This window comes from Anarrhichthys ocellatus, unplaced genomic scaffold, assembly GCF_004355925.1.
Source record: "Anarrhichthys ocellatus isolate YVR2014 unplaced genomic scaffold, GSC_Weel_1.0 scaffold103, whole genome shotgun sequence".
NCBI classification, from domain to species: domain Eukaryota; kingdom Metazoa; phylum Chordata; class Actinopteri; order Perciformes; family Anarhichadidae; genus Anarrhichthys; species Anarrhichthys ocellatus.
The window spans coordinates 1,247,081-1,268,771 of record NW_022280133.1 but is presented as its reverse complement, the minus strand read 5'-3'; the positions used below and the strand labels follow the sequence as shown (position 1 = coordinate 1,268,771).

The 21,691-nt window shown below is 40.8% G+C and overlaps 2 protein-coding genes across 12 annotated transcripts in view; both read left to right on the top strand.

Moving 5' to 3' along the window:
- Positions 1–13,338, top strand: part of plecb (plectin b) — a 117,366-nt gene extending 104,028 nt beyond the window's left edge. For 7 of the 11 annotated variants that reach the window (XM_031876102.1, XM_031876101.1, XM_031876103.1 and 4 more), the window contains 2 exons: positions 536–3,889; positions 6,323–13,338. In XM_031876102.1, coding sequence (XP_031731962.1) covers positions 536–3,889; positions 6,323–12,499 — 9,531 coding nt within the window. In that variant the 3' untranslated portion in view covers positions 12,500–13,338. The remainder of the gene's footprint in view (positions 1–535; positions 3,890–6,322) is intronic. The other 4 variants (XM_031876105.1, XM_031876099.1, XM_031876106.1 and 1 more) reach the window with 2 other exon arrangements.
- Positions 13,339–17,731: 4,393 nt separating this feature from the next.
- macf1b (microtubule actin crosslinking factor 1b) overlaps positions 17,732–21,691 on the top strand; it is a 29,929-nt gene continuing 25,969 nt past the window's right edge. The window contains exon 1 of the mRNA XM_031876110.1: positions 17,732–18,675. Coding sequence (XP_031731970.1) covers positions 18,478–18,675 — 198 coding nt within the window. The 5' untranslated portion in view covers positions 17,732–18,477. The remainder of the gene's footprint in view (positions 18,676–21,691) is intronic.

The following is a 21,691-nucleotide window of genomic DNA, read 5'->3' as shown; positions in this document are numbered from 1 at the left end:
TGGAAATGGCTTTTCCTCCCACTTATGCAATAAATATTGGGGAAAAAAAAACATTTCAACAATTTGTTAAGAATTAAAGCTAAATTGTAGACATACAATATTATATTAGAATCACAATTATAAGGCAGTTTTGAAAGTTAGAAACAGCTACAGTTGCATGCCATATGGTTTTCTTGCTGTGTTGTGAAGTGATACTTTGTTTCCATACATTGATTCATTCATCCCCGTCATCGATTTTTTTCCTGAATTGCCTTCTCATTCATGTTTTTAATTGCATCGTGAATTTAACATCACTTTGATGAATGTGCATCTAATTTGTGTCCAGTGATTGATCTTTGAGCTAACATTAACATTAACATTGCCTCGGTAATACAGTACATTACGTTGCTCTTATTCCGGTGTGGTTTGGCTGTGATTACTATAGTAATTACAATTTTAATCCACACCGTTTTGAGCTAGTTAATGTACAGTGCTACCTTTAACATGTCATGCTTGATTATAATCCTTTCTTTACCATTTGCCTCCACTAATGCAGAAAGTTGCAAAGAAACTCAAAGCAGAAGAGCAGAAAAAAATGGCTGAGATGCAGGCTGAGTTAGACAAACAGAAGCAGTTAGCTGCCGCTCACGCAAAGGCCATTGCCAAAGCTCAGAAAGAGGCTCAAGAGCTGAAGCTCAGAATGCAGGAAGAAGTTAGCAGGAGAGACATTGCTGCTGTAGATGCAGAGAAGCAAAAGCACAACATCCAGCTGGAACTGCATGAGCTCAAAAATCTGTCAGAGCAGCAGATCAAGGACAAAAGCCAACAGGTGGATGAGGCTCTTCACAGCAGGACCAAGATTGAGGAGGAAATCTACCTCATCAGGATCCAACTTGAGACAACAGTAACACAAAAGTCCGCCGCGGAATCTGAGCTCAAGCAACTTCGTGAAAGAGCAGCTGAAGCTGAGAGACTCAGAAAGGCCGCCCAGGAAGAAGCTGAGAAGCTCCATAGACAAGTCAAGGAAGAGACCCAGAAAAAGCGCATAGCAGAGGAGGAACTCAAAAGCAAATCTGAGGCAGAAAAAGAAGCTGCTAAGCAGAAGCAAAAAGCTCTGGAAGACCTTGAAAATCTCAAGATGCAGGCCGAGGAGGCTGAAAGGCAAGTGAAGCAAGCAGAGATTGAAAAGGAGAGACAAATCAAGGTTGCCCACGTGGCAGCCCAGAAGAGTGCCGCGGCTGAGCTCCAGAGCAAACAGACCTCCTTTGTGGAAAAGACCTCGAAGCTGGAAGAATCCCTCAAACAAGAACATGGAGCTGTCCTTCAGCTGCAACAAGAAGCAGCACATCTCAAGCAACAACAGGAGGATGCGATAAATGCCAGAGAAGAGGCGGAAAGGGAGCTTGAGAAGTGGAGGCAAAAAGCTAATGAGGCCCTCCGTCTAAGGCTCCAGGCTGAGGAAGAAGCTCACAAAAAGAGCCTTGCTCAAGAAGATGCTGAGAAACAAAAGGAGGAGGCTGAGCGTGAGGCCAAAAAGAGAACCAAAGCCGAAGAGTCAGCCCTGAAGCAGAAAGAGATGGCCGAGAAAGAGCTTGATAGGCAGCGGAAGGTAGCTGAGAGCACGGCTCAGCAGAAACTGACTGCAGAACATGAACTGATTCGACTCAGGGCAGACTTTGACAACGCAGAACAGCAGAGATCCCTCCTTGAAGATGAACTTTACCGCCTGAAGAATGAAGTCGTCGCAGCGCAGCAACAAAGGAAACAGCTCGAGGATGAGCTGGCCAAAGTGAGGAGTGAAATGGATATACTCATTCAACTTAAGTCCAAGGCAGAAAAGGAGACCATGTCCAACACAGAGAGGAGCAAACAACTTCTTGAGGCTGAAGCCAGCAAGATGAGGGACGTGGCTGAGGAAGCAAGCAAGCTTCGAGCCATCGCAGAGGAGGCCAAGCATCAGAGGCAAGTTGCTGAGGAAGAGGCAGCTCGTCAGAGAGCAGAGGCTGAGAGGATTCTCAAAGAGAAGCTGGCTGCTATCAGCGACGCCACTCGTTCGAAAACAGAGGCTGAAATCGCCCTGAAAGAGAAAGAGGCAGAAAACGAAAGACTCCGCCGTCAAGCAGAGGATGAGGCTTACCAGAGGAAAGCTCTTGAAGACCAGGCTAACCAGCACAAGCAAGAGATTGAGGAAAAGATCGTCCTACTCAAAAAATCATCTGAGGCTGAAATGGAAAGACAAAAAGCAATAGTGGACGACACCCTGAAACAGAGGCGAGTCGTCGAAGAAGAAATCAGAATTCTGAAGCTCAACTTTGAAAAGGCCTCATCTGGGAAACTTGATCTGGAGCTGGAACTGAACAAACTGAAGAACATTGCAGAAGAAACTCAACAAAGCAAACTAAGAACAGAGGAGGAGGCGGAGAACCTGAGGAAGCTTGCCCTGGAGGAGGAGAAGAGGAGGAGGGAAGCAGAGGAGAAGGTTAAGAAGATCACTGCTGCAGAGGAAGAGGCAGCCAGACAATGCAAGATTGCCCAAGATGAGCTCGCTCGACTGAAAAAGAAAGCAGAAGAGGCCAGGAGGCAGAAAGACTTGGCCGACATTGAAGCTGACAAACAGATTGTTGCAGCCGAACAAGCATCCCTGAAATGCAATGCAGCTGAGCAGCAAGCCCAAAGTGTCCTTGCCCAACAGAAGGAAGACGGCATCATGCAGAAGAAGCTTAAGGAAGCGTACGAGAACGCCAAGAAGCTGGCCAAGGAGGCAGAGGCTGCTAAGGAGAAGGCAGAGAAGGAGGCGGCTCTGCTTCGTCAACAAGCAGAGGAAGCAGAACGGCAGAAGACAGCTGCTGAGAAAGAAGCTGCAATCCAAGCCAAAGCTCAGGAGGATGCGGAAAGGTTGCGGAAGGAGGCTGAATTTGAAGCTGCTAAACGAGCACAGGCAGAAAGTGCAGCGCTCATGCAGAAGCAACAGGCCGATGCCGAAATGGTAAAGCACAAAAAACTGGCAGAGCAAACATTGAAACAGAAGTTCCAAGTGGAGCAAGAGCTCACAAAGGTTAAACTTAGGCTCGATGATACCGATAAACAGAAATCTGTCCTGGATGAAGAGCTGCAGCGCTTGAAGGATGAGGTTGATGATGCTGTCAAACAACGGGGCCAGGTAGAGGAGGAGCTCTTCAAAGTCAAGGTTCAGATGGAGGAGCTGCTCAAACTGAAAATCAGAATCGAGGAGGAAAATCAACGCCTCCTCAAGAAAGACAAAGACAACTCACAGAAATTCCTTGCCGATGAGGCTGAAAATATGAAAAGGCTCGCAGAGGATGCTGCCAGACTTAGTGTAGAGTCCCAAGAGGCTGCACGCTTGAGACAGATTGCAGAAGACGACCTCAATCAGCAACGAGCTCTTGCAGAGAAAATGCTCAAAGAGAAAATGCAGGCCATACAGGAGGCATCGCGACTTCGAGCTGAGGCAGAGATGCTCCAAAGACAGAAGGACATGGCTCAGGAGCAGGCTCAACAGCTGTTGGAGGACAAACAACTAATGCAACAGCGTCTGGAAGACGAGACGGAGGAATACCAGAAGTCACTTGTAGCAGAGAGGAAAAGGCAAATGGAGATTGTAGCCGAAGCCGAAAAACTCAAACTTCAGGTTTCTCAACTCAGCGAAGGCCAGGCCAAAGCTGAGGAGGAGGCAAAGAAATTCAAGAAACAAGCTGATGATATTGCTGCCCGTCTTCATGAGACTGAGATAGCCACCAAAGGAAAAATGACTGCAGTGAGACTGCTGGAATTGCAGAGCGAAAATACCAGCAAAGAGGCTGACGATTTACGCCACGCAATCGCAGACCTAGAGAGGGAGAAGGCTAGACTGAAAAAGGAAGCAGAAGAACTTCAAAATAAATCTAAAGAGGTATTGTGTCAAAAATGGCATAACAAAGCAGCTTATGTCATTAACTCTTTCTGAAAACTAACTCACTTCTTTCTTTACATTTACTCTATTCCTTTCTCTTATCACACTAATCATGAAACCATCTCTTTGATTTTAAATATGATTTTGATTTAATTTTTCTACAGTGCACTCTGCTCATGCAGATCATATCCTGAATGTCCCCCTCATATCCTGGAATGTTTCTTCATTTTGAGACATGCTTCATATATCTGTTCCGTTTCAAAACTCAAATTAATAAAATATGATAGTCCATTAGCAATTTAGCCAAAAAGTTAAACTTAAGTGTGATTAGAGAGATAACCTTGAATTACACTACATCCAGATTTACAAGAACCCCAAACCTCTAGGAAGATTTGTGCCAGTGCTCAATGAGTTTTAAAGGAATGTTCCACTGCATTTGGCAGTTCCACTGCCTTGAATATTGGCTGTATTTGCAGGATTAAAAGACCAACCCATTAGTGGCTAAGCAAATTTTACCTTCAGTAACCATCCCATTTGTAAAAATGCCCAGATTCAATTTTGAATGCTGTGTTAAAATATGCAGAAATCTCCACCAAACTGGCCTCTACCCCGACAAATATATGTATTTATACTTTTCAGGCAAGCAAAACTCTGTCACCAACATAGACATTCTAAAACATTTACCAGAGATCTCACCATACCTATTGAGCTTTCTTACTTTCTTCTTGACAAGTATACAATACACTAAATTGGGAGCTTTGTTGATGTGATCATTAGAATCATTAGAATACAGAGAGGTAAATTTTAATATTTAACTATTTCAAAAGACACTATCCGAGATCTTTGCAAACTGTTTATCTTAAACTAATTATATGATGTGTCGTCAGAATTCTGATCCTTGCCATTTACTATAAGTAATATATCAGGTGAATCTGTGTGTAACACCTTAGAATGTAACTAACACAAGATTTCTGGTATATAGTTAGCAGTAAATTCTTATGCAACAAAATATATTCTCTGTTGCAACACATCAAGTAATACAAAAAAATTCTACAATCAAAACAAGTAAGAGCATGCAAAACATTTTGCCAATTTATGGTTACCACAATTTTGCACAGTATATTATAATTTCATTGTCAGTTTGTAAAAACTGAACTTCAGTCAAATCTAGTTCATCAAAATCCAAATTGACCATGTCAGTGACTTTTCTCAACTGATTTGTAGGCAGAGTACTACGGTGGCCCTGAGAGCTCAACGCACAACAGAAACGCACAGCAAAAAGAGAAAATCCAACCAAATACAGAAAACATAACCAAAAACAGAAACCCAATGCAAGTACAGAAAACAACCAAACACGGAAACGTGCTACAAATAATGCAGCACACAAGTCAGTGGAGAGTGTTTCCAGGGGGTACTAAAAATGTATGCACACAGCTGGGGCACATGGCTGGGGCACGTATGTTGTTGCCGTAGTTTTTAGCTTAAGACATCATTGACGTTGGCTATTCGTCGATGGTGTTGGAAAATCAGCTTAAATGTAGTTACGATCTTTTGGTTCATTTTAACATTGAGATCGCAACATTCAGATATCATTGCAGATTACTGCTTTTAACCTTGTGTTTGCCATTATCTTGTTATTAGCCTGCCAATTCAAATAATCTGACAAAATACACACTATTAATGGTGAAACAGGATTGCGTTATGTTAGCTGGCTAAAGTTATTTTCAGAATTGTCACCAAGTACGGGACAAAAATAAATTGAAAATTGTTTAATTAATTGTTTAAAACAAGGCAAAATGGGTTTCATTTGTTTTCCTAATTTACAGTGTGTTGAGCTTTCAGAGTCACTGTAGAGTAACCTAATTTTTACAGGGTCCTTTGTAATTCTATTTCAGTCCAGTGTGACCTCCTAATAAGCAGAGCCACCAACAAATTCCTCCTCACTTTACTTACTTTGCAGATACATTATATGAGCTTACACAGTCCACTCCACTCTAATTACATATACATTACATTCACAATTAATTGAAAGTGATAATCAATCTCATAATGTCTATGCAGACAAATTGCAGTCCAAATTCTTCTAGGCAGGACATTCACATAAAAATGTCTCAGAAAAAAGGAATTGTGATAATTTATTTTGATACATTACTTTTTTTGCTCTGCATTTTTTGCTAGTTGAGGAAAGTCATTCTGGACTTATATGTTTTATATATATAGATATATGATATATATCTATATATATATCAAAAGCTGCACAATCAAATTTGAACAATATTTTATCTCCCTATGCATAAGCAGAGTGCATTGTACAAATTGTATCCATTACAAATTAAATATACAAAATAAACAATTTCGATAAAGAAAATATGTACAGAATATGTTCTTCACCTATATGCCAATTGTAACTTACTTTTTCTATTTCTTTATCAGATGGCTGATGCACAGCAGAAACAAATTGAACATGAGAAGATGGTGCTCCAGCAGACATTCCTGACAGAAAAGGAGATGCTTTTGAAGAAGGAGAAGCTAATTGAAGATGAGAAAAAGCGGCTGGAGAGCCAGTTTGAAGAGGAATTAAAAAAGGCCAAAGCTCTCAAAGATGAACAGGAATGCCAGAGACAACAGATGGAGGAGGAGAAGAAGAAACTCCACGCTACCATGGATGAGGCCCTCAATAAACAAAAAGAGGCTGAGAAAGATATGCTGAACAAGCAAAAAGAAATGCAAGAACTGGAGAAGAAGAGACTAGAGCAGGAAAGGATTCTTGAAGAAGAGAACCAGAAATTGCGCAATAAGCTGCAGCAGCTTGAGGAAGCAGGGAAAGACCAACACACTGATAAAGTCCCTGACAAACAGCTCATTAGTGTTACAACAGTTGAAACAACAAAGACTGTTTACAATGGACGAAATGCCAGTGATGCGGTAGACAGTGGGGAGAAGAAACCAGATCCCTTGGCTTTTGACGGCATACGTGATAAGGTACCTGCAAGCAGACTTCGTGAAGTTGGCCTTTTATCCAAGAAGGAGTTTGAAAAGCTACAAAAAGGCAAAACAACTGTTCAAGAGCTTGGTGAGACTGACAAACTTAAAACAACTCTTAGAGGAAAGAATTGCATTGCTGGAGTTTTGACTCCATCTAATCAAAAAATGTCAATCTATCAAGCATCAAAAGAGAAGAAGATTACTCCCGGCACAGCCATGATCCTTCTTGAAGCTCAAGCAGCCACAGGTTACATTTTAGATCCTATTAAGAACCAAAAACTTTCTGTTAACGAGGCTGTCAAGGAAGACTTGATTGGCCCTGAACTGCACAACAAAATGCTTTCAGCAGAGAGGGCAGTTATTGGCTACAAAGATCCATACACTGGTGGAAAGATCTCTGTCTTTGAAGCCATGAAGAAGGGTCTGATCGAACGTGATCATGCCATCAGAGTCCTTGAGGCTCAGCTTGCAACTGGTGGCATCGTCGATCCTATCAATAGTCACCGTTTACCCAATGACATTGCCTACAAACAGGGACAATATGATGTTGAAATGAATAAGATTATGGAGAAACCTTCAGATGACACAAAGGGATACTTTGACCCCAGCACTCAGGAACCATTGACATATTCTGAGCTAATGGCGAGATGCACTACGGACCCTGAAACCAAGCTGCTACTCCTGCCAATCACAGACAAAGCCGCTCAGTGCTCAAGTATATACACGGAGGAGGAGACCAAGGATGTGTTCAGCAAAACCACTGTGTCTGTGCCATTCGGGCGATTCCAAGGAAAGAATATCACCATTTGGGAAATAATCAATTCTGAGTACTTCACTGAGGAGCAGAAGAAGGACCTTCTCCGTCAATATAAAACAGGGAAAATCACAATTGAAAAAATCATTAAGATTGTCATTACTGTGGCAGAGAACAAAGAGAAGAAGAATGAGATTACCTTTGATGGCCTGAGAGCACCTGTTCCTGCCACTGAACTCCTGGAATCCAAAATCATTGACAAAGACCTCTACAACAAATTGCACAAGGGCAATAAGACAGTTAAAGAAGTGTCTGAAATGGAGCCTGTCCACAAAGCACTGAAGGGTACAAACTGCATTGCAGGTGTAATGATTCACTCATCCAACGAGACAATGTCCTTCTATCAAGCTATGAAGAAAGACTTTATGAGGGCAGGGCCTGCCTTGAATATGCTTGAAGCCCAAGCAGGAACAGGCTACGTGGTTGACCCTGTTCATAATCAGAAGTACACTGTTGATGAAGCTGTCAAAGCAGGTGTGGTTGGTCCTGAGCTGCATGAAAAACTCCTGTCTGCAGAGCGAGCTGTTACAGGTTACAAGGATCCTTACACTGGGAAGACTGTATCTTTGTTCCAGGCAATGAAAAAAGACCTCATACCTAAAGAACAAGGAATCCGACTGCTTGATGCCCAAATGGCCACTGGTGGTATCATTGATCCAGTAAAGAGCCATCACATTCCTCACGATGTGGCCTGCAAGAGAAATTATTTTGATGACGAAATGAAACAACTTCTGAACAGTCCCACTGATGAAACTAAACGCTTCTTTGACCCCAACTCAAAAGAACATGTCACATACTCACAGCTCTTCAAGAAGTGTGTCATTGACAAGAAAACTGGTCTCCAGCTTATGCCTCTTTCTGATGAAGCAATTAATGCAAAGGAGGAGCCAACATTAACTGATACCCAGACGAAAGAGGCTATGACTCAGGCAACTGTGGAGCTTGACTCTGGACCATTTAAGGGCAGGAAGATGACCATCTGGGACATCATCAACTCAGAATATCTCACTGAGGAACAAAGGCTTGACTTGCTCAGACAGTTTAGGTCAGGAAAGCTTACAATTGAAAGGATAGTCAAGATTGTCATCACAATTGTAGATGAGAAAGAGGCCAAGAAACGAGAACAGTCCAGCTTCAAGGGCCTTAGAGCTCCTGTTCCTGCAGCCTCTCTGTATGATTCCAAAATCATTGACAAACCAACCTTTGACCTCCTTCAACAAGGCAAAACAACACCCAAACAAGTCAGTGAGAATCCTGATGTCAATAAATATCTCCAGGGCTCCGATAGCATCGCTGGCATCTACCTGGAGCCAACCAAAGAGAAAATAAGCATTTATCAGGCTATGAAGAAAAAGCTCCTCAGACACGACACAGGTCTTTCACTTCTTGAGGCCCAGGCTGCCACTGGGTTTCTTGTGGATCCAGTGAGGAATCAGTGCCTGACAGTAGATGAGGCAGTGAAGTCAGGTCTTGTTGGTCCAGAGCTACATGAAAAACTTCTTTCTGCAGAAAAAGCTGTCACTGGCTATAAAGATCCATTCACAGGCAACACAATCTCCCTCTTTGAAGCAGTGCAAAAAGATCTCATCCTGAAAGAACATGCCATGCCTTTGATAGAGGCACAGATGGTTAGTGGAGGAATCATTGACCCTGTAAATAGCCACCGTGTCCCAACAGATGTTGCATATCAGAAGAACATTTTCAGCAAAGAAATTGCTAAGACCCTATCTGAACCATCTGATGATAACAAGGCTTTCTCAGACCCAGAAACCGATGAGAATGTTACATACCGAAAGCTCAAAGACAAGTGCAACAGAGATCCAGAGACAGGCCTGTACATCCTTCCACTCTCCAAGCCTCAGTCTCCAACTGTTGTGGAGAAGACATACCTCTACACAGAGGAACAAACACAGAGTGACCTGACCGACACCCAGATTGACATTCCAATCGAAGGCCTTGCTGATAAGCCACTGAACCTGTGGGAAATCATGAACTCAAATTTGCTTCCAGAGCAAGAGAGGCAAAAGCTCATAAATGAATATCGCTCTGGTAAAATCACTAAAGAGCGGATGATCATCATTATTATTGAGATCATGGAGCAGAGAGAGATCATCAGAAATGATAGTCCATTGTCATGTAAGACTATAAGGAGACGGATAACGATTGAGGAGCTCTACAATGCCCGCATCATTGATTTGGAGACTTACAACCTCCTTAAACAGGGCAAGAGGGACATCCGTGATATAATGGAGATGACCAGTGTGAAACAGTATCTCTATGGCACAGGCTGTGTTGCTGGGGTCGAAACAGACTCAAGCTCTAAGATAAGCATATACCAAGCAATGAAGAGAGGTTTTATCAAGCCAGAACTAGCCCTGAGCCTCCTAGAAGCACAAGCTGCAACAGGATTCATTGTCGATCCAGTTAAAAATGAAACACTCACGGTTGACGAAGCTGTTCGTAAGGGTGTTGTTGGCCCTGAGATCCATGATAAACTTCTTTCAGCTGAGAGAGCAGTCACAGGATACAAAGATCCATACAGTGGGAAAACCATATCTCTTTTCCAGGCCATGAAAAAGGATCTTGTTCCAGAGGATTATGCTCTGAAAATGTTAGAGGCACAAACCGCCACTGGTGGTATTATTGATCCAGAATTCCAGTTCCACCTGCCAGCAGACATTGCCATGCAAAGGGGTTACATCAACAAGGAAACCAACGAGAAGCTGACTGACAGTGTTATGGGATTTATGGACCCTGTCAATGACGAGGTCCTGTCATATGCACAGCTGCTCAAGAGATGCAAGTTAGATGGTGGGTTGCGCCTACTCTCCCTGGGAGACAAGAGAGTGATGTTAGATGGTCTGAGGAAAAAGATAACATTAGAAGAGCTGCTCCGCTCACAAATTATTGACCAGGAAACTATCACTGATCTGAATGAAGGTCGTATTTCAATGGAGGAGCTTAGCATAAGATTGTCAAGCTACCTTGTGGGCACAAGCTGTATTGCTGGTGTATTTTTAGAGTCCTCAAAGGAGCGTCTATCAATTTACCAGGCCATGAAGAAGAACATGATCAGGCCAGGCACAGCATTTGAACTCCTTGAGGCACAGGCATCCACAGGATATGTTATTGATCCCATCAAAAACCTCAGACTGACTGTCAATGATGCAGTGAAAATGGGTATTGTAGGACCCGAATTCAAAGACAAGCTCCTCTCTGCTGAACGTGCAGTCACAGGATATAGAGATCCCTATTCAGGCAAGACAATCTCCCTGTTCCAGGCCATGAAAAAGGGGCTCATCTTGAAAGATCATGGAATCCGTCTCCTGGAAGCCCAGATTGCCACCGGCGGAGTCATTGACCCAGAGGAAAGTCACCGTCTGCCAGTTGAGGTGGCCTACAAACGTGGCTTCTTTGATGAGGAAATGAATGAGATCTTGACAGATCCATCTGATGACACCAAAGGCTTCTTTGACCCCAACACTGAAGAAAATCTAACTTACCTCCAGCTCATGGAGAGGTGCATCACCGATCCTGACACTGGGCTGGTGCTCCTGCTTTTGAAAGAAAAGAAGCGGGAAAGGAAGACCTCCTCAAAATCCTCGGTTCGTAAACGCAGAGTTGTCATCGTAGACCCTGAGAGTGGTAAAGAAATGACTGTGTATGAGGCCTACAGGAAGGGACTCATTGACAACCAAACCTACCTGGAGCTTGCTGAGCAGGAGTGTGAATGGGAAGAGATCACAATGACCTCCTCTGATGGTACTGTCAAATCGATTATTATTGACAGGAGGTCTGGCAGACAGTATGATGTTGATGATGCTCTTTCACGTGGCCTCATTGACCAGAATGCCCTTGAAACATACCGATCTGGAAACCTGTCAATCACAGAATTTGCTGATATGCTTTCTGGAAACACAGGAGGGTTCCGCTCACGCTCATCCTCCTTTGGTTCCACCACTGGTTCTACCTACTCCTCTCCCATGAGCCCCATACCCTCCATTAAAGCACCTGCAGTCATATGGAATGACCCAGCAGAGGAGACTGGCCCTGTAGCTGGAATATTGGACATAGACACACTGGAGAAGGTGTCTATTACTGAGGCCATACACAGAAGCCTGGTAGACAACATCACTGGCCAAAGATTGTTGGAGGCCCAAGCCTGCACAGGAGGAATAATTGATCCCACAACTGGAGAGAGATTCTCAGTCGCTGATGCAGCAGAAAAAGGCCTTGTGGATAAAATCATGGTTGATCGCCTGAACCTGGCTCAAAAAGCATTCAATGGATTTGAAGACCCCAGAACTAAAGTAAAGATGTCTGCTTCCCAGGCTCTTAAGAAAGGCTGGTTGTATTATGAAGCTGGGCAGCGTTTCCTTGAGGTCCAATATCTGACTGGTGGACTTATTGAGCCTGATGTCGAGAGCAGAGTGACACTCGATGAATCTATCAAGAAGGGCACAATTGATGCCCGCACTGCCCAGAAACTGAGAGATGTCAGTGCTTATTCTAAATACCTAACATGTCCAAAAACCAAACTGAAAATCTCCTTCAAAGATGCAATGGACAAGAGCATGGTTGAGGAAGGATCAAGCCTGAGACTTCTGGAGGCCTCCTCACAATCCAGCAAAGGCCTCTACAGTCCCTACAATGCCAGCGGCCCTGGATCTGCCCTTGGCTCCCGTACTGGCTCGAGGACCGGATCCCGATCAGGCTCCAGGAGAGGCAGCATTGATGCTGGCTTCAGCATGAACTTCACCTCCTCCTCCTTCTCCACATCTTCTTCAAGTGGCTACAGCCGCAGATACTGATTAGCTAGTTCTGTTCCCATCAACAGCCCAATTATCTAAGAATTAACAATAATAATGCACTGTACAGTTGCATTTTTCATAGGAAAAAAATAGTTACATTAACAAAGAAAATATCATTTATTTATTCTGCCCTGCATGTGGTCACATCAAGAATTGCCAAGGCTATTGTTTTTTTTCAGATAACAGATGGGTACACATGTGCCTCATATATGGAGACATAATAGATATATATATATATTATGTTTCATGTCTTTCGTACGAATTACCAAGTCAGTTTATATTTTTCAAAGCAAAGCATGACATTTCTGCTGTTTTTAAGTGACTTTATAGTTTTCATTTTACACTTGTTAAAAAGTTGTAAACTTGTTCTTTCTGAAACTAATATATACTGTATGTATGTCAAACAGAGATATTTTTCCAGTATTCTTTTGAAATTCAAGGATATTTTTTTATCTTTTCCGACACTCCTACTTAATGAGATGCTGTATGTCGACGTAGTTCTAACATTTTTTAACAGATTCTAAAATGCATAGATGCCTTCACATTTCTGGATGTTTGTATAGAGTACGGACAAATTATGTTGAATGTTGTCTCGGTAACTAAATAATATACCCAGTATATAATATACACCTGAGACACTATAAAATGGGACACTACAAGAATACAAAAAAAAGACATGCCAGAATTAAAATTATGCAGACTATTCTGAAACCGGTTTCACATCTGTCATTTTTTTGTTCTCATGCCCATTTATATTTAGTGGACTTTTGCATCCTTTGGGTTCATTGTTTTACACACTCCAAGTTTTATATTCTATATATTAACCATCAGTCAAGTGTTCCTGGTTAATCCCAAGATGATGTCAGACTTCATCCTGCTCTCCCATACAGACCTGCGTCCTGTTCTTTTGGTTCTTGTAAGTTGAATTTTTTGTTTTGTTTTGTTGTCTGATTTCTTCAGTTTATTTTGATCGCATCTCAGAGCCTAGATAATGCCCTTTATGTATGCCATTTTTCCCTATCCCACACATGGTGATATCACTAGTGAACTGTTACTATTCAAAATTCTCATTGCTGCTAATTGACAGTTTTTTTTTTGTCATCTTGTTTTTGACAGCTGCCTCAGTCCAACAGAATCCAACATATGAACATGGATACTGAGGTGTCTGCAGCATACAATCCTCTCAACTTGGATGGATTTGTGAGTCCATGTCATCCTCACGCAGTTACACAGGTACAGTGTATTACTGTTTTTGAAAACATTGTCATTTTCATTTCATTTGCAAAAGATGAAGCTAAGTTTCATCAAGATTTGTTTGGCAATTTTCATTTCTATTTTTCCCACTGCATGGTTTAGTTTATTTTGATTTTAATTCATAGCTATTTTCTTTTATTTCTAGATTTGCCATTGAGTATATCTTTTCTTCCATTGCACATCCTATTTGAAGAGAGCTGAGGCAGAGTCGACCTGAAACCATCTTGGGATACCTTTCTAGGAACACTTTTCATTCATTACCTTTTTTTATATATTTATTATTTGAATGCTAGTAGTGATATTTGTGTGGTCATATCCTTTTTTTTTTTTGAGAGAACACTCCCAAACATACACACATCTGCATGTGTAGTATTTCTATTTAATTGGCATGAACAGTAGTGGTAGAGCAGCACATCTTCATTTAGCTGCTCTTAAGTCCACTGAGTATATTTTTGTATTATCTCTCTGTAAATCCAGTCCTACCAAAGTGCTCAAAAGATACATTGACATGTTTGATACAGCAGCAATTTGCATGAATGTATGTATTGTATCAAATGAACTCATAACAGTTGATTTGCCATTGATTTTCTTTGCAAACTGAAAAAGAGCTTGATGCTTTATTTTGCCTATAGTTGTTTTTCCACAACAAGCATTTCTGTTCTGTATCTCTAATGTGTTTTATCTCTGTAAATCTTTTTCATTTGTTTTCATCAAGTTTTTCGATTAATTTGCCTTGCATGTTTTACCAACCGTATAAAAGATTTTGGGGGATAATGATGATGTAAAATAAAGAAAACTGCAGATGTAGCTGTGCTGATTTAATTGTTTTTGCAACATATCATTTCACAAACCAACTGGTTTGTTTTGCTTCGGGGTTTTGCTTTGAATGATGTGGTGAGTGGATAATGTTGTAAGTTCTGACCATTAACACTATGTTGTAAATAAATACGCTCTGAAGAGGCCCTCTTGTCATTCATATATCAATATCCATGCATCTGAAGCTATTTTTAGAGTAAAACATGCTTTTTAGTGCTGCTCTCTTAAATTACATTTAGGAGCAGTAATGACACACTAGAAAACTAAAGTAAGACATAATGCCTATTTCCCATCCCTCCATGGTCAATCACAACATTAGAGCACAACAGCTGTAGAGCAGCTACTATCAGGGTTGCTACGCCTCCTAGAAAACTGTTGACCAATTTTTCAGCCATTGAAAAAAACATGGAAACTGAGAGACAAAGCAAAATGTCCTGGAAAGTTATTTTAACATTATTTTATATTCTACTGGCTGAGAATCAACAACAAGGCCATTCATCAGAGTTCCCAAAATGGATAACATTGCCATCTGAAAGGAGTAAGTTATGTTCAGGATCGATCTATATGATCATATTAACGTCCAATTCTATTTTGAAAAGCCTGCTCTCGTTCTGTTGCTGTGAACCAGGTCCCATGTACGTTTTGATAGTCTGTTTTCCCGTTTAATCGAAAATACAGAAACACCATGTTTTTTTCATTTGTTTTGGACCAACAATGGAAAAGCACAGCCGTGTTTTCATTTTTATTGTCAGAATCCAAAAACAAGTCAGACCAAAATCAAATAACGAGCCAATATTGTTTTTTGCAAATCCCTTTTTTTTTTGCCTTTAAAAAGAGACGCAAAGCATGCCAGGTAACCTGGAAGTAAGAATATTTGAAAAATAAAAGTCAAGGCAATAGAAAAATAAATGAATGTAAATAAATAAACCTGGGCCAATGGGAGTATGTTGGCAACAGGAGTTGACTACATGCAGTTTAATATGCCTGTATCCATACACACAGCAAGAATGAGGTTTTCGATTAATCGGTGCATTGTTTGATGCAATATAGTTTGTAATTTAGTTTAATCAGTCATTTTTGTGTGCGGAGAGTTGTTTCTGTTAGCCATTGCTAAAGATTAAATTTTTATTATAGGGAAGGGGATCCTAGTTACTTGGCCAGACAGTGATATCCAAAAAGCTGTCCACAGACCTTTTGCTGGATGCATCAGTGGCTGCAGACTGGTATGAACAAGAGGTGGGCTCACTGACAAGAGTGTCACACTTTGGGAGCAACCTGTTTCACAGAGCACAGGACCAGGAAGCTGCAGAGAGGGAATATTTCAAATGTTCTGTCTTCCGGGTTACCTGTCGTGCTTTGCGTCTCTTTTTGAAGGCAAAAACAAAAAAGCATTTCAATGTAGCATTTCAAAATTAAAGCCCTTCAAAATCTCATTCATGTGCTAACTTCAAATCACATTCATGAGACAATTTGTCTAAATTCAGATTAGATTTTAGAGGAAATGGTTTATAGTTACAAAATCATTTCACTACAGGTTAATAGCTGACCACCTCAAGGTGTCACTCAGAGAGAACCAGGATATTCTGATGTAGCATTTCAAAATTAAAGCCTTTTGAAATGTCATTCATGAGCCAATTGCCTTCTAATTGCAGATTAGATTTTAAAAGAAATGGTCCATAGTTACAAAATAATTGCAAACAGGTTAATAGCAGACCACCTCAAGGTGTCACTCAGAGAGAACCAGGACATTCTGATGTATCATTTCAAAATGAAAGCCCTTAAAAATCTCATTCATGAGATCCGTTGAATTTCAGATTAGATTTTAAAGGAAAGGGTCTATAATTATGAAATAATTTCTTTTCAGGATAATAGCAGACAACGCCAGTGTAGCTGAGGGATAATCAGGACATTCTGATGTAGCATTTCGAAATTAAAGCCCTTCAAAATGTCATTCATGAGCTAACTTCAAATCACATTCATGAGACAATTTGTCTAATTTCAGATTAGATTTTAGAGAAAATGGTTTATAGTTACAAAATCATTTCACTACAGGTTAATAGCAGACCACCTCAAGGTGTCACTCAGAGAGAACCAGGACATTCTGATGTAGCATTTCAAAAGTAAAGCCTTTTGAAATTTCATTCATGAGCTAAATTCAAATCACATTCATGAGGCAATTTGTCTAAATTCAGATTCGATTTTAGAGGAAATGGTTTATAGTTACAAACTCATTTCACGAATGGTTAATAGCAGACCACCTCAAGGTGTCACTCAGAAATAACTAGGACATTCTGATGTAGCATTTCAAAATTAAAGCCTTTTGAAATCTCATTCATGAGCCAATTCTTCACCACACTGCGTCTGTCTCTGTTTAGTGGTATGAATATTCCCTCTGCAGTAGTTGACCACATGAGGGCATTGTTCGACCAACCAAACACTCATCCCTAGGGAGGCCAGGGAATCAGGTCAGACCCTATGGTCAGACCATAGTCCAACACCTGCTAGTCTAGTGATCTAGTGAACCTACTGAGGTTTATCGTTACAATAATAATAATTTGTCAGATCAATGAGCATCTGACTAGGTTTTAGAGGCTGATGATAATACAATAATGGTTTTACCTCCTCGCAAAATGACACATCCCCCCCCCTGAAATGTAATCTGATCTGGGTTTGAAAGAAACACCATTTAGATAATGATTAAAAATCCTCTCTCCATTGGACAATACTGGTATACATGTAGATTTACAGCCAATTCCTTGAGACCAGAATTGTTTTGCTCTATGTGCCAACATTAGCCACTGGGTTTGATGGAGGAGCCTGCCAACAGAAGAAATGGGGCATTCACCTCCCAGAATTCTTCGCTCAGCTCCCTTGACTACTCTGATCTGACCCTGTCCCTCCCAGCGTCGGAGGCTGGAGACGGGGAGGTAAGAACACAGAGACGAGTGTACAAACACTTGCGTCATCATATCTTGTATACAGTAAATGAACTGTTGAATGAACAGTGTCCGCTCAAGCAGCTGGATATGCTATAAAAGTAAGAAAAACAGAAGAACAAGGATCGTTTTGTATGGTTTCTCTCCTATGCAGGATAAAAGAAGTGCTTTGCTCGGACCGCTAACGCCTACATCACAGGATCAGAGATATGGGTAGGCTCATTTATGACTGTCGTTCATTGTTGCCGCAATAATAGGTTACTTGCATCCATGATTAATTGACAAATTATAACATTTGTAAGTTAAATGGCCAACCTTGAAAGAAAAACTAAGATGATGTCCAATATAAGTACAAATGGCCCATCACACATGATTGAAAGTGGCCACCAACAGTCCGATTAAAAGAAAATTTACAGCCTGTGACGACAGTTGGTCAGTTGTATCGTCTTTGCAGACCGGTGCGTCCGTGTTTGCCAGCAACACAAAGACAGAGCTAGTATGAATTGTGAAGGGACCACACAGTGTAAAGCATCTAATTGCAGCATACTGAAACTAAGGTTCCTGCCCAGTGGACAGAGAGAGAGAGAGCAGATGCCGGCCTAATGAGATATTTTTCCAAGCCTGGTTATGTTATCCTTTGATAAGAGCAATAGTTCTTGAAGGCTTTCTTTTACCTCTTCCTGTTGTAGTACAGGTCTTAGCTTTGCTGTTGCTACCTGTCATCACAATTTTACAAATTTCAAGTAGGAATTTCCGTCCTAATGTTATTCTACAAATACACCGTATCAGTATAAATGTGATCTAAATAGTAAATGATGTTGCTCATGATATGACACAACAAGCCAAAAGCTTGAGACAGTGCAAAATATATATATTACAGAAGAAAACACATTACCAAGCTATCTCTATTCAAACCAAGTAACAATACGGTTTATAATGTGTTTGGCTTGATTAGATTATCCTTGTAAGTGCATGTGTTCCATTTTACTAACTTTATTTAATACATTTGATTTTAAACGATGGATCAATATGACTTCTAACACTCGTCTCTGTTTTAGGAGGAACGTGGAGGACTTGAGTCAATGGCAGTGTGAGTTCAGGGGTCAAATCATAGCACTGAGAGAGTGGCTGAAGAGCATGGAGATGAGGCTGCCTCCTCTGGACCCAGGGGTTAGTTGAGTTTACTGCCTTTCTGCCTTCTGTTGTCTCTCTACCGTTCACCATATGTTAAAGTTGTCAAAAAAAAAACCTGCATGTGTTTCATCCAATCCTCTACCTGGGGTGGACGTTTTATTTCTCTCCACATGGTCAAATTTCAGGTTACTGAATATTATTAGGCCTATTAACACTTCAGAATCTGTATGAAAAAAAAGAGTTTTATTTTTTATTATAGTTTATGGTATTTTTTATTATATTTTCTTATTATATTATCTTTACCATTTACCATCCCGTCCTCTTTCAGAACTCATGACCTGTTTGTTGTAGACTCTTGTGGGAGGCACCATTGCCCTCTGCAGACTTCCTGTTTCGTTGTTCCTATGTCGCCTGGCATCCCGCCAGTACCCCCGACGTGTAGGAAGGTTTGAGGACCTGTTCATAGCGGCTTGCAGCTTTAATCTTCATGTGTTTTCAAATATTCTTATGTATTTCTTTACTATAAAAACTTGAATTTCGGCTGTTTTTGAAAGGTGCTGTGACACTAAATACACCTAAAAATGTTGCTGAAAAACATGATCAGGTGTTTTTGATTAAATTATTTTCTTTGCATTACCAACATGTAACTCCAGACCAAAAAAAACTATATTTTGAACCAGCATATAAAATCATCTGAGCCAACCTAACTAGAGAACTTGTATTTTCAGGCTATAGAGTGCAAATTAGAAATAAATGCTTCAAGGATTGAAGGATATGTTATTGTCATTCTGTAACACAGGGAAATGCAGTTGCTTATGTCATACAATACTCCAATAATAGACATGAAAAGACAATGAATTAAAACAAAAATGTAATTCATCGGAGCTTCTGGCCAAGTGCTTGTCCCCTGATTTACACATCTAACAAAGCACATGTTACACATTACACATGACAATAGTGAACGTTACAACAACCAACCAACAAACATGACATCATTGTTTCGTATTTATTTTGTAATTTTTAACAAATGATTACCCTCTGTCTTTTTCCTTTTTTTTTACCTCTTTTTGACGGGTCTCTTTGTCCGTCTTCATCTTCTCCAATTTGACTTGAAGGTTGTTGGTTTTAGAGCTCTGCTGCTGAAGATGTCTCTTAGTTATCCGCAGCATCGTGCAGGTCTTTATCACCTGGGACTTCAGGTAGTCTGTTTCCCTGGTGTGTTTGGCCTGAGCTTAATCCAGCATGGCTTTCAGGTCACAAATCTCTATTGTTGTTATAACTTCAGTACATTGTGTCAAATCTGCTCCAGATTTCTTTGCCAGTACCCCTGACACACAGAACAATGCGAGGGCCCGTTTCATCGCTGCTTGCAGCTTTAATTTGTATTGTTGTTTTTTTTATAGTTTAATGGTATTTTCTATTATTTTCTCTTTCTATCTTGACATTTTACCATCCTATTATATTAGATAGTGCAACATCATGCAGATTGAGATTGCATTTCATTTTAACAGTCGTAAAACTGGCACCTGTAAAGAATATTAGAGAAAATGTGGGTTAACGAGTACAGAGGGAAGTGAACCAATGAGTCATGCTGGTCAGGATACAAACACTTAAGTTAATTGAGCATTGCGAAAAAGAGGAAAGGGACTCTGGAGGTTTTTCAAAGTCCGACATACTCAAACGGATACTGAGGTGGTCTTCCTTCACTCATGCAGGAGACTTCTTTAGGCCACAGAGGGGCTGGGGAATCAGGCTCCATTGTGCCTGGCCTGGACAGCCGGGCTAGAGATGTGCTTAGCACTGGACGCCCTCTGCACACATGAGCACACACGCTGAAAAGACATTAGACTCAGATGGATGGAAGGGCCAAGAGGGCAGAAAAAAAGAAAAGTAGGATCTTTGTGGTGAGACTGGAAGCATTTATGGATCGCTAACTTTAGATTTTGTCATGTACCATTTATACCAATATTTGAACAAAGATTTGTCAGTCAAAGCTGCAGCAAGAAATTATGTTACCAGCTGGGGTAAAAAATCGCTGGGCAATTTTAGGAAGGGCTAAGTATTAACGACAGGCTTGAATGACAAAGAAATAACTTTGATCAAAATAGTGACTAATATTTATGTATTTGTGGTCATGGCAGGTTAGCAGGTTACTGCCAGGTGACTGACATTAGCACTAGCGTTGCTAATCAGTCAGCCACCTTTTCTAATTGATCATTTAACCTGTTGTGTTTAGGTTCCTCCCATCAGGTCAGCCACTCAACCAATCAGATTATGTCTTTTCCCGAAGCATTTCTGCCTGTGAGAAAAGTTTGCATTACTGAACTCTGATTTTGCTGATTGAATACTGCTAATCAATACAATGGAACAATGAAACGGTAACATATGTCTTATCTTATGGGACATTGTTCATTGGCACAGAGTTCAGCCTTAAGATAAGAAACAGCTTCATTGAACTTAATCTATTGTCCACCAACAACTGAAAGCCATTCTAGCACAAAACATCAACATGTTACATCTCCGTAGTGCAGCGAGATGGTGCGGTAGTAATTCATTTAAATATCCTTAGTGAAGGGGTGACTGCACCTTCTTCAATGAGCTGTGAATCAATTTCACAAAAGGATCAAGAGTTTGATGTTTTTATTGTGATAGTAAAAATTGGTTTTGGTTGATTTAGTTTTAGGGTCCATTGAAGTAGATGCGTTCGGTCCAAGTGGAATGTTTGAGCCCTAAATTGATTTTATGATTTAAAAGGACAAAATACGATTTGTGTTTGAATCCATATGACCTTTGAAGGAACTTACTGATTGCCATCTCACTAAGAGAAAACGCTCTTCAACAGAGGACGTTCTTAAAAAAAACAAACATTTTTTTGTTACATTTTGTCTCCGTTTGAATAAAGCCACTGTTTCCCTGGGGACTGACGTGTAAGATGCACAGGCATGTCTGATCCCGTCATGAAAGCTCAAATGCTTTGGAGAGCTTTCGTCTGACCCCCGATGAGAGTGTGTGAAATAAGGGGGTTTCTTCTGCATCTCTACCATGCCTTTAT